At 37.0% G+C, this 16,069-nt stretch overlaps 1 protein-coding gene across 4 annotated transcripts in view; it reads right to left on the minus strand.

The window, feature by feature from the left end:
• STAG1 (STAG1 cohesin complex component) overlaps positions 1 to 16,069 on the minus strand; it is a 401,927-nt gene that overhangs the window by 194,561 nt on the left and 191,297 nt on the right. For all 4 annotated transcript variants that reach the window (XM_077991519.1, XM_015132094.3, XM_077991520.1 and 1 more), the window contains one exon: positions 2,833 to 2,909. In XM_077991519.1, the coding sequence (XP_077847645.1) occupies positions 2,833 to 2,909 (77 nt within the window). The remainder of the gene's footprint in view (positions 1 to 2,832; positions 2,910 to 16,069) is intronic.

Raw genomic sequence — 16,069 nt, forward strand, 5'->3', positions numbered from 1 at the left:
ATGAATGTGCAATTCCAAAAATGTGGGGAAGAAATATCAATTTGCTTTAGCTTTCTACGGCTAGCTCTATCAAGAACCAAGTGTATGTACTGACTGAATAGCCCATAGACTGCTCTGGGAATTAATTTATTTTTAAATTAGGTTGATATTACAATCACAAAGCACTGCTGGCTGTGTGCAGGTTTACAGGTATTTTAAAAAGATTATTAACAAATGTTATAATAATCTGTTTGTAATAAAGAATGGGAGCCAAAGTATACTTCTCAGGCAATAACTTACTTTTAGATCACTTTACTGAAAATCTAAACAGCTTCAAACTAGCTCATCTCACCTTTACCTTACTTTGCTGTAAAAACAATATATTAATTTCCATAAAATTTTAATGATTATTCCTTGAGAATTAGACATCGTTCTAGACCCTTGGAATCCAGTGGTTCTAGTTATCAGATCTTTCAGAATTTTACAAAATACAATTTAACAAAACTAACCCCCTCAACTCCCAGAAAGCCAAACGACATAGTCTTTTGAAGAAAAAAACATAATAAACTTGTTAAAATAAGGTATATTTCACAATATACACGCATTTAAACCAAGTTTCTCAGGTGTATGCACAGTAACAAAAGGACTAATATCTTCCTCAAGTGACAGAAGATAAAATGGATAGCCTCAAATATCTAGTAAGTATTTTCACTTCAAATAAATACCTTCATATCATAATCAAACTGTGTTACTTTACTATCAAACAAAAAAAAACTTGAATGGTGCTTTTTAAAGTCATCTTTGATTAAGTTGATCTTCTCAAATACTGCGAGAAAATATGTTTAGGTATATGAAATGCCTTTTCAGTCATTTCACTTGCAATGTAACTCATTCTTAGTTTTCTTAATAGTTTACTATTCCTTCAATATACCATAATAGTTAACAATATTTACAGGAGTATTTTTTTAAGTACATATTTGGCCGAGCGTGGTGGCTCATGTCTGTAATCCCAGCACTTTGGGAGGCTGAGGTGGTTGGATCACCTGAGGTCAGGAGTTTGAGATCAGCCTGGATAACATGGAGAAACCCTGTCTCTACTAATAATATAAAAATTAGCTGGGCATGGTGGCACAGGCCTGTAATCCCAGCTACTTGGGAGGCTGAGGCATGAGAATTGCTTGAACCGGGGAGGTGGAGGTTGGAGTAAGCTGAGACAACGCCACTGCGCTCCAGGTTGGGCAACAGAGTGAAACTGTGTCTCCAGGAAAAAAAAAAGTATATATTTATTTTCCTGAATTTCTCAACTTCTAGTTATTTAGTAATCCTAAAACAAAAGTCATGCTTTCTTGTTATATGTGCATTTTCACAGTGTCTTTATTTCTGTTTTTATCTCATTCTATTTTGATACGTGAAGAGTTTTACTAAGTTAATTCTTGGCTTTCTTTTAATTTTCTTTAAACCAGTAGTTCGCAAGCTTTGGTATACATTAGAATCACCCGATGAACTTTCAAAAAACCCAATACCCGGGTCACACACTGTTTGTCTTAACATGTGTGTTTGTATTACTTTTTCCAAGTTAAAATTAATAATAATAAAACCCCAAGCCCACTCCCTGTCAAAGAGTAGACCTAGAAAACAATCAATATTTCAGTGCTGAAAGTCAAGAAAAAGAAACACATACCAAAAATAGAAATGTTATTTAAATCAAAAGGCAGACTGTTAAAACTGGAATTAATGGTAGCCTAATACATAATATAAATTCATTTCACCATAAATACAATACAGAAATAAAACTGTGGAAACATTTCAGCATTTACAATCAGTGTAAAACTGCTCACGAGAATATTTCCATGAAAATGGGAAAGGTGATTAATTTGTGAAGCCAAGCAAAGAAAACATGTATTCTAAATGAAAAGAATACTTTCGCCGGGCGCGGTGGCTCAAGCCTGTAATCCCAGCACTTTGGGAGGCCGAGACGGGTGGATCACGAGGTCAGGAGATCGAGACCATCCTGGCTAACACGGTGAAACCCCGTCTCTACTAAAAAATACAAAAAACTAGCCGGGCGCGGTGGCGGGCGCCTGTAGTCCCAGCTACTCGGGAGGCTGAGGCAGGAGAATGGCGTGAACCCGGGAGGCAGAGCTTGCAGTGAGCTGAGATCTGGCCACTGCACTCCAGCCTGGGCAGCAGAGCGAGACTCTGTCTCAAAAAAAAAAAAAAAAAAAAAAAAAAGAATACTTTCAAGTAGAGTGTCCCAAATAGAAGTTTAACATTCATTCTCTCTCACACACACACACACACACACACACACACACCCTCCAGGGGTTTGGGAGAAGTTCCATGTAAAATAATTTTGGGAAATTCTGGGTTAAATGAAGGTAAGCAGGGCTTTTCTTAATTAGGATGTCTTGGAATCTTAAATAACATAACGTGATTTTATAATCTGTGAGACAGGTATAATATGTGGTTCTGCTTAGAATTCACTGACCTCCAAACCGTTTTCCCTTTAAAGCCTTTAATGCAATTAGCATTCCACAAACAGAAAACTGTTGGAGATGCATTTATAAATTTGGGAATTTGAGACAGTCTTCAAAATAAATGTCAAGAATCTACTTCTACCTCATACCACTAATTTTCTTATCCTGCCAGTAATTATTCAATACTCCACACAACATAATCAAACCTCGAAAGATCATTAATTTTGGAATTAGTACCATAGATTATCATATATAATTAAAAAACAGATCTTCAGTTACACTAAACATCAAATCAAAACAAAACCTGAGATAATCAACATATTCATCATGTGAAAGTATTAAGTAAGCAATTTGTACAAATACTGGAATGCTATACCTCATCAAATTCTTCAGTCATTTTTCTGATGATTTCTGCATTCTGCATATTTCGAAACATCTCTATTCTCACAGTACCTGTGGAACGACAGATTTTACAGTTAATCTTTCAGATCAACTTCCACTCTCTCAAGCATCAACAAGTTATCTGTGAGAATCCCAAAAGAATAACCTTCCAACATATACTTTATATTAAAACATAAAACGTTGTTTGATCAGGCCCTTCTGACAGGAATGTACTCCTAAGAAGGAAAAGGAAGAATTTTGAAATTGCCATTTTTAACCATAATTAGACATAACATCAGAAAGCTACCATAAACCATAAAGTTCTAGATAATTTAAATTATGTTAAATTGCTGATAAAAGTATATAATTTGGTACAATCTCTACAGTATGCAGTTTGGTAAATGTCTGCCAAAACTACAAATTTACACACTCTTTGATCCACAGATTGTACTTGTAGCAAAACATCCACAGACTAACACACGTGCAAAGTAATGACTGTAAAAGGTTATCCCTGAAGCACTGTTTGTAATAAAGAAAAAAAAAGGAAAGAAAGCCTATATGCTCATAAAGATCAGATGAAATACATAAAAAGGTGATATTAATGACAATGGTGGTGGCAGCTAATATTTGGGTGCTTACTATCTTCCGGGCACTTGATGTTTATACATTTAATCTTTACAACAGCCCTATGAAGAATGTACTATTATTTCTGAGACAAGAGGCATCTAGAGGTTTAGCAACTTGCAAAACAAAGTTTCCCAGTATCAGACCCATGGTTTACATGCAGGCAGACTGTCTACTATGATAACCACTACTCTTTATTGACTCTCAAAGTCAATGGAATCTATCAAAACTATAGACGGAGCTATCAAAAAATAAGCTATCTATGACTGATATGGAAAGATCTATAGGATATATTCAAACACAAAAAAGAATGGATATTGAAATATATTTGATTGAACACATTAAAATATTTCTACAAAGATACTCTAGTAAAACTGGTTGCCTCCAGGAAAGAGAAATGGGCAGTTGAGGTTTAGAAAAACAAAGGAGACTACATTCATGCTTTTTGCACTTTAAAAATTTGAACTACATGAGTATATTACTCAAACAAAATTATGAATAAATACATTTTAAATAAAAAAATGAAACGTAAAAAACTAAACTGAAAGACACTGCTCTTAAACACTATCAGACATTTGTATAATCCTTATCGATATGCACTCAGTAGAAGGCAAGAATAAGAATCCTCAACACAAGTTTGCCAGAAATACTGTGTTTTTGTTATCTGCTATCACAGGGCACAAAAGATGGAACATAAGGCTGGCAAACACATTGTTGTATAAATATCTATATAGACAACAATAAAAACAGACTGTAATTGTAGTTGCAGTGATTAAAAAATACATCAGAAGCCTCAGAAAATAAGTCATCCTAGAGTGGCTCAACGTCTTTAGAATAAGACATAGTAGGGTTTCTCAGCTCCACCAGTTACCAGATATGGGACACTAGAAAAGTCACTTAATCTCTATGAAACTAGGATTTCTAATCTTTTAAATGGTGAGAATATCACTGCAGAGCAGAGAAGTTTTCTTCAATGTTCTAACTGCTATTGCCTGGAACATTACTTAGCACATGGGAAACATTCAAACAAATAAATAAGGATGATAAGAGAATTAAGTGAGTTAACAAATGTAAAGTATTTGGCATTGCGCCTGTAGCATAACAGATACTCAGTATTAGACTCTCCTACTTTGGGCATTCATTTTTTTTGATACATTATCGTGCCCATTTTGGAAGCAAGCTAAAAGCTCCAGTTCCTAACTTGAGTTCTACAGGAAGTCAGATTCCTACGTATGCACAGATTCAAATACTGTTTGAAGAGACAAGCTACCTCTTTTATCCCAAAACCAGGGAAAAGTCATTCCAGTGGTTTTCCCATCACCCAAACCTATAGCCTCCACCTCCAGAGTAGACATATCAGGTCCAACAGCACTGAACACCCCATTCGAAATGCCTAGTACCTATTCATGGGGATAAGTTAAGACAATGAAGAGGTAAATTGTCAAAAAAGTCAAGAAGGACCCAGCAAACTTTCTTATCCTCATATTTATGAACCACAGTTTAAAGAAATGTCTCAACCCTGTTCCTCCTCAGTCATTTTCAATTCTCCTCCTTCTCTATTCTGTGATGTCAGCCAGGGCAGAAATTCCAAGCCTTCTATGCATCCCTCCACTAGGTACACAAGTACATAGAAGATTGAAAGTAGACAGAACTCTACTCAGCAGCAAAATAATTTATCCAAATATAACAAACGGCTCTTTTAAGCTTATATTAATGGCTTTTGGCCATGCATGGTGGCTCACACCTATACTCCCAGCACTTTGGGAGGTTCAGGTGGGCAGATTGCTTAAGATCAGGATGAGACCAGCCTGGGCAACATGGCGAGACACCATCTCTACTAAAAATACAAAAAAATAGCCAGGGGTGGGTGGCACATGCCTGTAATCCCAGCTACTCAGGAGGCTGAGGCACAAGAATCTCTGGAACCTGGGAGGCTGAGGTTGCAGTGAGTTGAGATTGCGCCACTCTACTCCAGCTTGGATGACAGAGCAAGACTCCCCACAGCCACCCAAAAAAAGTTGATAGCTTTTACAACACACCATTCTTGCTTACCCCAAATTACTGAAGTTTAAGTGTGGTTGAAATACACTAACATTGTCTAACACACTTAGCAAAAGAGCCTTCCAAATAGTAGATGCTTTCAAAGTAATTGCTCCGTGTATAAATCATTTTAAAGCTTTTCTTTTCCAGAGTGGATTATAGACTCTAAATAAATAAAATGTAATCCAGTTATGTACTAGAGATAATCTAAGCATATGACAGGATCATTTTTATTGTTGTCTCACTTTTTCTTTTTTTCGAGACAGTGTCTCGCTCTGTTGTCCAAGCTGGAGTGCAATGGCTCGATCTCAGCTCACTGCAACCTCCGCCTCCCAGGTTCAAGCAATTCTCCTGCCTCAGTCTCCTGAGTAGCTGGGATTACAGGCACGCATCACCATGTGTAATTATTCTCTACTTAAAACACAATAAATTTTGTATTTTTAGTAGAGACAGGGTTTCACCATGTTGGCCAGGCTGGTCTCAAACTCCTGACCTCATGATCCACCCAGCTTGGCCTCCCAAACTGCTGGGATTACAGGCATGAGCCACCGTGCCTGGCCATTTTTTGTTTCATTTTTACATAACCTAGTCTGATAAAGAGCAAACTGTAAATCAAGATTAGATATAAATATGGGTGGATTGGTAGAAAAAATCTGAGGCAAGAAATGTTGAGCCTACTAAAACTGAGAAGGATTCACTAAATAAATATCAGTATGCCAGAAATGTAGAAATTAACAGCTACCTAGTAATGCAGTGACTACATTTAAGAGTCTTTTTCAACATTTGAGGAGGGGGTCTGGGGGAAAGGCAAAGAAAGAGACACTTTGATACCTTTCAAGCTTAATCATAAATATCTTGGGATGCATGGGATCTGTCTACATAGTATGTGCAAAAATGAAAAAAAGAACCTCACAAATTATGAATAAAGATACATTTTTGATACTTATAAATTTTTTAGAATGCCTTGAAAACAAATTACTGTGATTACATTTCCAATGATGAGTCTGTCTCTAGATGGCAGCCTTCACTTTATAACAGTCCTTGTGGCGGGGGAGGGGGGGAAACTAATGTATTTTTTCCTTTCTAAATACAAAAGATAAGTAAAATATTAAAGTAAATGTTTTTAAAAATCATGTATTGGCACATAACATGTGAATACCGATTAACTAATCTTTCAAGACGCACAGGATGCAGTCCATCTACACCAAGAACAGAAATTTTACCAAATATTAGAATATCAAATTGTAGAGCTTGTTTGAGCCATGCTAGTATAGCCCAGGACCAAAAGTAAGCACTATCCTAGAGCTATAGAACTGTTCAAAGATGTCCAAAGTATATTCACCATATCTTCAAGAACTATTAATGTAAGTTCATCTTCAGTGCTAACATTGTTCACGTAAGACTTAGAAGAAATGACTGTAAGAAAAATAATGTCTGTCTGTCACCTCAGTTCTATTATTATTATTAATAAGATTCCAGATAGGCAGGGTTTCTCGACCTGTGGCACATGGATTCCAAAGTACCTATGAACCATTTTAAAACATATGAAAATTCGTGTCTATGTATTTTTGTAGAGAAAGTCCCAAAATATTCAGGATATTACTAAAGAAAATTGAGAACTCAGGCAAAAATTATGCATTAGAGATAAGAGATCAACCAAAAAATTTTAGTCATAGGGAACTAAAGGGAGAAATAAAATGATAACAATAAAAAATTAACTCGAGAAGATTGTTACCTTTCATAGTATGGTATGGAAAAGCAAGGAGTAGAAAACGGAGAGTAGAAAAGGCTGAACTCTTCTCCTTTCTAATTAATGAGGCCATGAGTGAAATAATCTGATATAGGGAGAGCCAGATTTCATTTCTAAGTTCAGGCGGAAAAGCACAGAGAAGCTGCCCATGTGGTTATACAAATCTATGAAGTACAGAGCAAAAAGTTTTACCAAGTATCTTGTTTATAGATGACATTGTATAATTGGCTCCAGTTACACAATTTAAGATTTAAATATTTGAGACTATTAAGATTCTTTGGCAGTTTCTTATCAGACTGTATATAAACGACCAAGTCCTGTTTCTTCAATCTGTGCTTCAAAGCTATGTCACTAGGGGTCCCAAATAATCTTAAGTATACTTTGAAGTCTCTCATAACTTTTTTCAGGTGCCACTAAGACTTTCTTAACTCATCTTTTGCCTAGAATACCTATTTTTCATTTGATGAAACTTTTATGTATGTGATTAATGAGGAAAAGAACTGGTTGGGTTTAGTATTTTAGTTTCAAAATTTCAAGGAATTTTTCTTAACTGAACTCCTATAGCATTTAAAAAATACATGCTTTCTATTTTAGAATAGTTTTAAACTAACAGAAAAGGTACAAAGATAGTACAGAGATCCCATACACATCAGATCCAGTATCCTTTACTGTCAATACCTAACATTAGTATAGTACAACAGTCACAACTAATATACCAATATTGATAAAATTAATAACTAAAGCCTATACTTTATTTAGATTTCCTTAGTTTTACCTAGTATCATTTTTCTGTTCCAGAATACCACCAAAGGTGGTAGTTGTCATGTCTTATTAGACTCCTCTACACTGTGACACTTTCTCAGACTGTTTATCTCTAGAACGAATTCATTTTGCACTACTGACACTTGATACACATTATTAGGAATTTCCCACTTCCTGCTTCCCCCTGCCCGTGGCAATCACCATTCTGCTCTCTCCTTCCATGAGTTACATACCTCATATAAGTGTAATGAAGCAGTTACGTGACTGATTTCTGTGTCTTTGTGTGGCTGGCTTATTTCACTTAGCATAACGACCTCCAGACTCATCCATGGTTGTTGCATATTGCAAAATTTTCTTACTTTTTAAGGCTCAATAATATTCTATTGTATGTATATACTACATTTTATTTATCCATTCATCCATCCACAGACACTTTTTGGTGTTATTCCCATGAATTCATTGCCAAGACCAATGTCATGAAGCTCTCTCTTCCCTATGTTTTCTTCTAAGAGTTTGTAAGTTTCAGGTCTTACATTTAATTATTTAATCCATTTTGAGCTGATTTTTATGTTAAGGTGTAAGGTAAAGGTCCAAACCAATTTCATTCTTTTGCATGTGGATATCCAGTTTTCCCAAACACCATTTGTTGAAAAGACTATCCTTTCCCTACTGCATATTCTTGACACCCTTGTAAAAGGTTAAGTTGTCCATACATACGTGAATTATTTCTGGCTCTCTATTCTGTTACATTAGTTGCTATGTCTACCTTCATATTAGTGTCAAACTGTTTTGTTTTTGTTTTTTGAAACAGGGTCTCACTCTGTCACCCAGGCTGGAGTGCAGTGGTACGATCATGGCTCACTGCAGCCTTCACCTCCCCAGCTCAGGTGGTCCTCCCACCTCACCTCCCAAGTAGCTGGAACTACAACCATGCCTCACCACTAATTTTTTTCTATTTTTAGTAGAGATAGGATTTCACCATGTTGCCCAGGCTAGTCTCAAACTCATGGGCTCGAGTGATTTGCCTGCCTCAGCCTCCGCAAGTGCTGGGATTACGGGTGTGAGCCACTGAACCCAGCTGATGTTTTAACTACTGTACTTTTGTATCATATTTTGAAATTTGGAAGTGTGGTGCTTCCAGCTCTGTTCTTTCTTCTTCAGACTGTTTAGGGTATTAAGGGTTCTGTGATTCCACATGAATTTTAGAATTTTTCTATTTCTGCAAAAAATCCCATTGGAATTTTGACAGAAATTTCACTGAGTCGGTAAGATCAGTTTAGGTAGTATGGACAATTTAGCAATATTAAGTCTTCCAATCCATGAACACAAGATGTCTTTCCATTTGTTTCTGTTTCCTTTAACTTCTTTCATCAATGTTTTGTTGTTTTCAGAGAGTCTTTTACCTGCTAATATGGTTTGGGTCTGTGTTCCCACTCAAATCTCATGTCAAATGATCTCCATTGTTGGAGGTGGGGCCTGGTGGGAGGTGATTGGATCATGGGGATGGATTTCCCTTTTGGTGCTGTTTTCATGAGAGTGAGTGAGTTATCATGAGATCTGGTTGTTTAAAAGTGTATATAGTACCTCTTCTCCCTCTCTTCCTCCTGCTCTGGCCACGTGAAGACGTGCCAGCTTTCCCTTCTAATTCTGCCATGCTTGTACATTTCCCTGAGGCCTTCCTAGCATGCTTCCTCTACAGCCTGCACAATTGTAAACATTAAACCTCTTTACTTTATAAATTACTCGGTCTCAGATATTTCTTTACAGCAGTGAGAACAGACTAATACACCTCTTTAATTAAGTTTATTCCAAAGTATTTTATTCTTTCTTATGTTATTGTAAATTGGAATGTTTCCCTAATTTTCCTTCAGAAAGTTCAGTGTTAATGTATAGAAATGCAACTAAATTTATATGTTGATGTTGCATCCTGTTACTTTGCTGAATTGATTGATGAATTCTAACATTTTTGTGGAATAATTACAGTTTTCCTTTTTTTTTTTTCCCTTGAGACAGAGTTTCACACTTGTCACCCAGGCTGGAGTGCAATGGTATGATCTCAGCTCACTCCAACCTCCGCCTCCCAGGTTCAAACGATTCTCCTGCCTCAGCCTCCTGAGTAGCTGGGATTACAGGAACCCGCCACCATTCTGGCTGATTTTTTGTAGAGATGGGGCTTCACCATGTTGGCCAGGCTGGTCTCGAACTCCTGACCTCAGGTGATCTGCCTGCCTCAGACTCCCAAAGTGCTGAGATTACAGGCGTGAGCCACCACGCCCGGCCTGGTTTTCTATATATAAGATTATGTCATCTGTTAACAGAAACAATTTCACTTATTCCGTTTTTTGTGGTTTTTTTGCTTGCCTAATACCTCTGGGCATGGGCAGAATTTCTGATAATACACAGAATAGAAGTGGTGAGAGTGGACATCCTCACCTTGTTCCTGATCTTACAGAAAAAGCTTTTAGATTTTCACTATAGAATATGTTAGCAATACACTTTGTATATATGGCCATTATTATGTTCTATTTTCCTCTATTCCTAGTTTGGTGAGTTTTTTCTTTTAACATGAACAGGGTGCTGGTTTTATAAAACTCTTTCTCTGGTATCTACTAAGATGACCAAGTGATTATTATCCTTCATTCTGTTAATGTGGCATACCATATTAACTGATTTTCATTTGGTGAATGTTTTAATATGCTGTTAAATTTGGTTGCTAGTCTTTTGTTTAGGATTTTTTGCATATATACTCATCAGAAATCTATACTGACCCTTTTCTTTTTGTGGTATCTTTTTTGGGATATCTTTGCCTGACTTTGGTATAAGAGTAATGCTGCCCACATAAAATGAGTTTACAAGTGTTCCATCCTCATCAATTCTTTGGAAGAGACTGAGAAGAACTGGCATTAATTCTTTAAATGTTTGGCAAAAGTCACCAGTCTGAAGCCAAACGATCCTGGGACTTTTCTTTGTTCTCTCAATCTGCCCACTGATTATAGGTCTGTTCAGCTTTTTTTTTTTTTTCTTTTTGAGACAGAGTCTCGCTCTGTTGCCCAGGTTGGAGTGCAGTGGCGCAATCTCGCTCACTGCAAGCTCCGCCTCCCGGGTTCACGCCATTCTCCTGCCTCAGCCTCCTGAGTAGCTGGGACTGCAGGCGCCTCCCACCATGCCCCGCTAATTGTTTGTATATTTAGTGGAGACGGGTTTTTACCGTGTTAGCCAGGATGGTCTCGATCTCCTGACCTCACGATCCACCTACCTCGGCCTCCCAAAGCGCTGGGATTACAGTGCGAGCCACCGCACCCAGCCCAGCTTTTCTTTTTCTCCATGACTCACCCAGACTCCAAGTCTTGATAGGTTGTGTGTTTCTAGAAATTTAGTCATTTATTTTAGATTATCCAATTTATTGGTGTAGATTATCCAATTTATTAGATTATCCAATTTATTGGTATAGATTATCCAATTTATTAGATTATCCAATTTATTGGTTCCTTGTAGTCTCTTATGATGTTTATTATTTCTGGGGCATCATCTGTAAAGTCTCCACTTCCATTTCTAAATTTCAAACTTTACTTGTTTTTGATGACCACAAAGGTTTTAAGAAGCAGTGGTCAGGTATTTTATATAATGTCTTTCAATTTGTCTGATTCTTTTCTCATGGTAAGACAGGGTTTATGGATTTTTGGAGGGAAGCTCAAGAGAGAAATTGCCATCCTCATCATATAAAATCAAGTCACTATCAATATGACTAAACACTACTGATTATTAACCATGAACATCTAGATGCTATAGTGTTTGTCAGTTTTCTCCTTTGTAAATTACACTTCTCCACCTCTTTCCACACTGTACTCCTTAGAAGTCACTATGTACAGTCCACACTAAATGGGTAAGAAGTTATGTTTCATTTCCTTTAAGATGATTTAGGTATCTACATAAACTTTTTTGAACTCCTTTTTTTACTTTTTGAGAGAGAGAGAGAGCAAGGAAGAGCGAGAGAGCGTGCTCTGTTCCCCAGGCTGGAGTGCAGTGGCACAATCCTGGCTCACTGCAGCCTTGTCCTCCCAGAATCAAGCAATCCTCCCACCTGAACCTCTCCCACCTCCCACCTCTGTAAGCTAGGACTATAGGCAGGCATCACCACATCTGGCTAATTTTGTCTGTCTTTGGCAGGGGGAAGAGGGGAGAGAGAGAGGGTTTCTCTGTGTTGCCCAGGCTAGTCTTGAACTCCTCAACTGAAGCGATGCCCCCACCTCAGGCTCCCATAGTGCTAGTATTACAGGCATGAGCCAGCATGCTGTGCCTCTTTTGAATTTCTGAATAGTTCATGTGTCTATTCTCAGCAATATTTTTTTTTTTTTGAGACAGGATTTTGCTCTGTTGCCCAGGCTGAAGTGCAGTGGCAAAATCATGGCTCACTGCAGCCTCAACCTCTTGGCCTCCTCCCACACAGCTGGGACTACAGGTGCACACCTGGCTAATTTTTCTATTTTTTGTAGAGACAGTGTCTTACTATGCTGCCCAGGGTAGTCTTAAACTCCTGGGCTCAACTGATCCTCCTGCCTTGGCCTCCCAAAGTGTTGGGATTGTAGACGTGAGCCACTGTGCCTGGCCTGTTTGAGAGAGAGACATGAGAGAGAGACACACACACAGAGAGGCTGAAACTGAAAAATATTAAGGCAAAATACTTCATATTCCAATCTCTTATTTTATAATTCTTATCCTGTTCTCTGCATACCCAACAGGTTTTCTGTAAGTATAAACCCATCAGGATTACTTGTGGTTTTTTTGTACACTCTACCTAAAACAGTACCTGCACATGTCAGCCTACATTTGAGAGCTTTTTCAAAACCATGACAATAATAAGCAATTGAAACCTTCAAGTAGGCCCAAGAAAATCAAAACCTATGAAAGTAGAAATTACATTACAACAATATAGAAAGTAAATATGCAAATTATGCCAAAAGCATCAAAGTTTCAAAATTATTCATTTTCATAAAAAATTTTTTTGAAAAATTTCAGCATTACAAGTTACATTAACACACACATACATGTATCATCCGGGGGAGAAATCACTTTACATTTATATAAACAAGTTCAGTTTATGATAATGATATTGTAAACAATATTATTTATACAAATCCTTTCCCTAAAATGGTAAATAAAATATAAACAGCATTTTGAAAGCATCTGAAGCCATATGAAGCAGGAAGATATTAGAAGGAAAATAAATAAAAGCAGAAATTCAACATATAGAAGCAATGCTGAAATCACCTTTTCTATGATGACCCTTGCTAAGCCTGTTTGCTTTAGTTGGGCGATCTGAGGTAGAGGGTCTAGAAGACATAACTCTACAAAGTGGGGCTGCAAAGGATTACATCTTCAGGTTAAGACTAACCCACGGGTCAATTTATCACCTGATACTCTGGGGGAAATAAAGTTTTTCTGGTACTGCAAAGAGGGAGATAAATGTATCTAAGAAGTTATAATCAAAAACTGGTGTTCTCACAAATAACTGAAAGAAAATCTCAAACGCTCTATTCAATTACAAATGGTCCTAGATTGGTAGCGCCCCTGGACACCTGTAAAGCAAATGCTAAATCCTCTCTTACAGAAATGTAACTTAATCCTATGATTCAAATAAATTTGAGAGGAAATCAGGAGCTTGGAATAAAAAGCAACAAAATACACCAAGAAGAAAGGCAACATGCAAAAAGCAAAAACAAGACCACAGAAACAGGCTCACAAAAACTTAAAATATTAGAATTATCAGATATAGATTGCAAAACAAATACACTTACCATGTTAAAAAATAAAAATATAAGTTTGAATATCCACAGGGGAACAATTCCATGGACCAAGTAGTTATAATTTACAGAAGCGAACAATACAGTAACTAAAATAAGGCTTAAGGGATTGGCATAAATTAAAAGAGTTAAAGAACCCTAAGATGGGGGAATATTATTCAGAAAGCTGCACGGAAATTCAAAAATATGGAAAGATACACAGAAGAGAGTATAACAAATGTACATAAAGTTCCTGAAGGAGAAGAGAAATAAAATAGAAAGAAAATTTAAAGAGATAATAATTAAGAAATTTTAGAAACGATGAAAAACAACACCCTCTGCCCCTGTCAAAATATATTCTATACCTAGAGCATAACATAAACTCAGAAAACCAGAAATAAAGAGCAAAAATTAAATTTTGGGGCCGGGCATGGTGGCTCATGCCCATAATCCCAGCATTTTGGGAGGCCAAGGCAGGTGGATCACAAGGTCAAGAGATCAAGACCATCCTGGCCAACATGGTGAAACCTCGTCTCTACTAAAATATAAAAAAATTAGCTGAGTGTGGTGGTGCGTGCCTGTAGTCCCAGCTACTCAGAGGAGGCTGAGGCAGGGGAATCGCTTGAACCTGGGAGGTAGAGGCTGCAGTGAGCCGAGATCGCACCACTGCACTCCAGCCTGGCAAGAGAGCGAGACTCCATCTCAAACAAACAAAAAAAAAAGTTTTAAGAAGTAAACAAAAGAAAGACAAATTCTTTGATATTCAAGTAATTTAAAAACAAGAAAGAAGAGAAAAAGAAAACATAAAACAGGAGGGGCAAAGAACAACCACTGGTTCAATATAAAACTAAATTACAGTGACTGTATTAAATGCAAAAGGGACTAAATGGTACAATTAAAAGACAGACTGAATGAAAAAACTACAATCCAGCTATAAGTTGTAACAAGAGGCATCTAAAAGATACAGGAACAATAAAAGGAAAAAAAAAAAGCGCACCAGAAAAACATGAAAAGTTGTAAGTTTCATGAATATTCAAATGAAATAGACTTTTAGAAAAAAAAAAAGTATCGCCAGAGATAAAGAGGAACATTAAATACAAAACATTGAGTTATAAAAAAGCTGGATGTCTGTATACTTCTAATAACATATCAGGGAGTGGAGTGAGAGACAGACACAGGAGGGAGGGTAAGGAAGGGGAAAGGCAGTTAAGAAGAAATCAAGGAAAAACATATAAATCTATAACCATGATGTGGGATTTTAACATACATCCTTCTCAGTAATCATCAGAACAAGCACAATAAATTAGAAGGATATAAAATATTTTAACAAAATTACTGAGCTAACAATGGACATACTATACCTAAAAAATGCATAATATGCATGAGTTTTAAGGGCACATGAAACATTAGCAAAAACTGACCATATAACCTTGAGATAAGTCTACACCAAAGGGGACTACAACTGACAGACCATTTCCTTTGGCCTCAAATTCAAGGAAGTTAAAGAAGAAAACAATACAAAAAGTTAACCAGAAAACTCTCATGCTTGAAAATCAAAAAATATGCTTCTCAACAGGCACAGTGGCTCATGCCTGTAATCCCAGCACATTGTGAGTTTGAGATGGGAAGATTGCTCGAGTCCAGGAGTTCAAAAGCAGCCATGGCAACATAGCGACCCCATCCCTAACAAAGAAAAAAGAAAAATTAGCTGGTGTGGTGGCACACACTTGTGGTCCCAGCTACTTGGGAAGCTGAGGTGGGAGGATCATTTCTGCCCAGGAGTTCGGGCTGCAGTATGCTGTGATCACATGACTCCACTCCAGCCTGGGTGAGACCCCCTCTCAAAAAATAACCCCAAAAAAACACAAGAAAACAAAAACCATTAAAAAAAAGAAGAAGAAATATGCTTCTAAATGATCCATGTGTCAAGAAAAAGCTATAATTAGGAAACAGAAAACATTTAAATAATATATATGGAATATTATAAACACCTTTATAAAATAAATTTTAAAATTTAGATAAAATGGAGAGTTTCCTAGAAAAATCTGGTTTATCAAAATAATAAAAACACTAGAAGCTAGGCATGGTCTTGCATGCCTGTAGTCCTAGCTACGTGGGAGAGGCAGGAGAATCTCTTGAAGTCTGGAGTTCAAGACCAGCCTGGGAAACACAATGAGTCTCTAAATAATAATGATAGTAATAAAATACCTCAATAGTGCTAAATGAGTTTTTTAAAAGTGAATCACGACTGGGCGCAGTGGCTCAAGCCTGTAATC

The sequence above is a fragment of the Macaca mulatta genome, chromosome 2 (assembly GCF_049350105.2).
Source record: "Macaca mulatta isolate MMU2019108-1 chromosome 2, T2T-MMU8v2.0, whole genome shotgun sequence".
Taxonomy (NCBI): Eukaryota; Metazoa; Chordata; class Mammalia; order Primates; family Cercopithecidae; genus Macaca; species Macaca mulatta.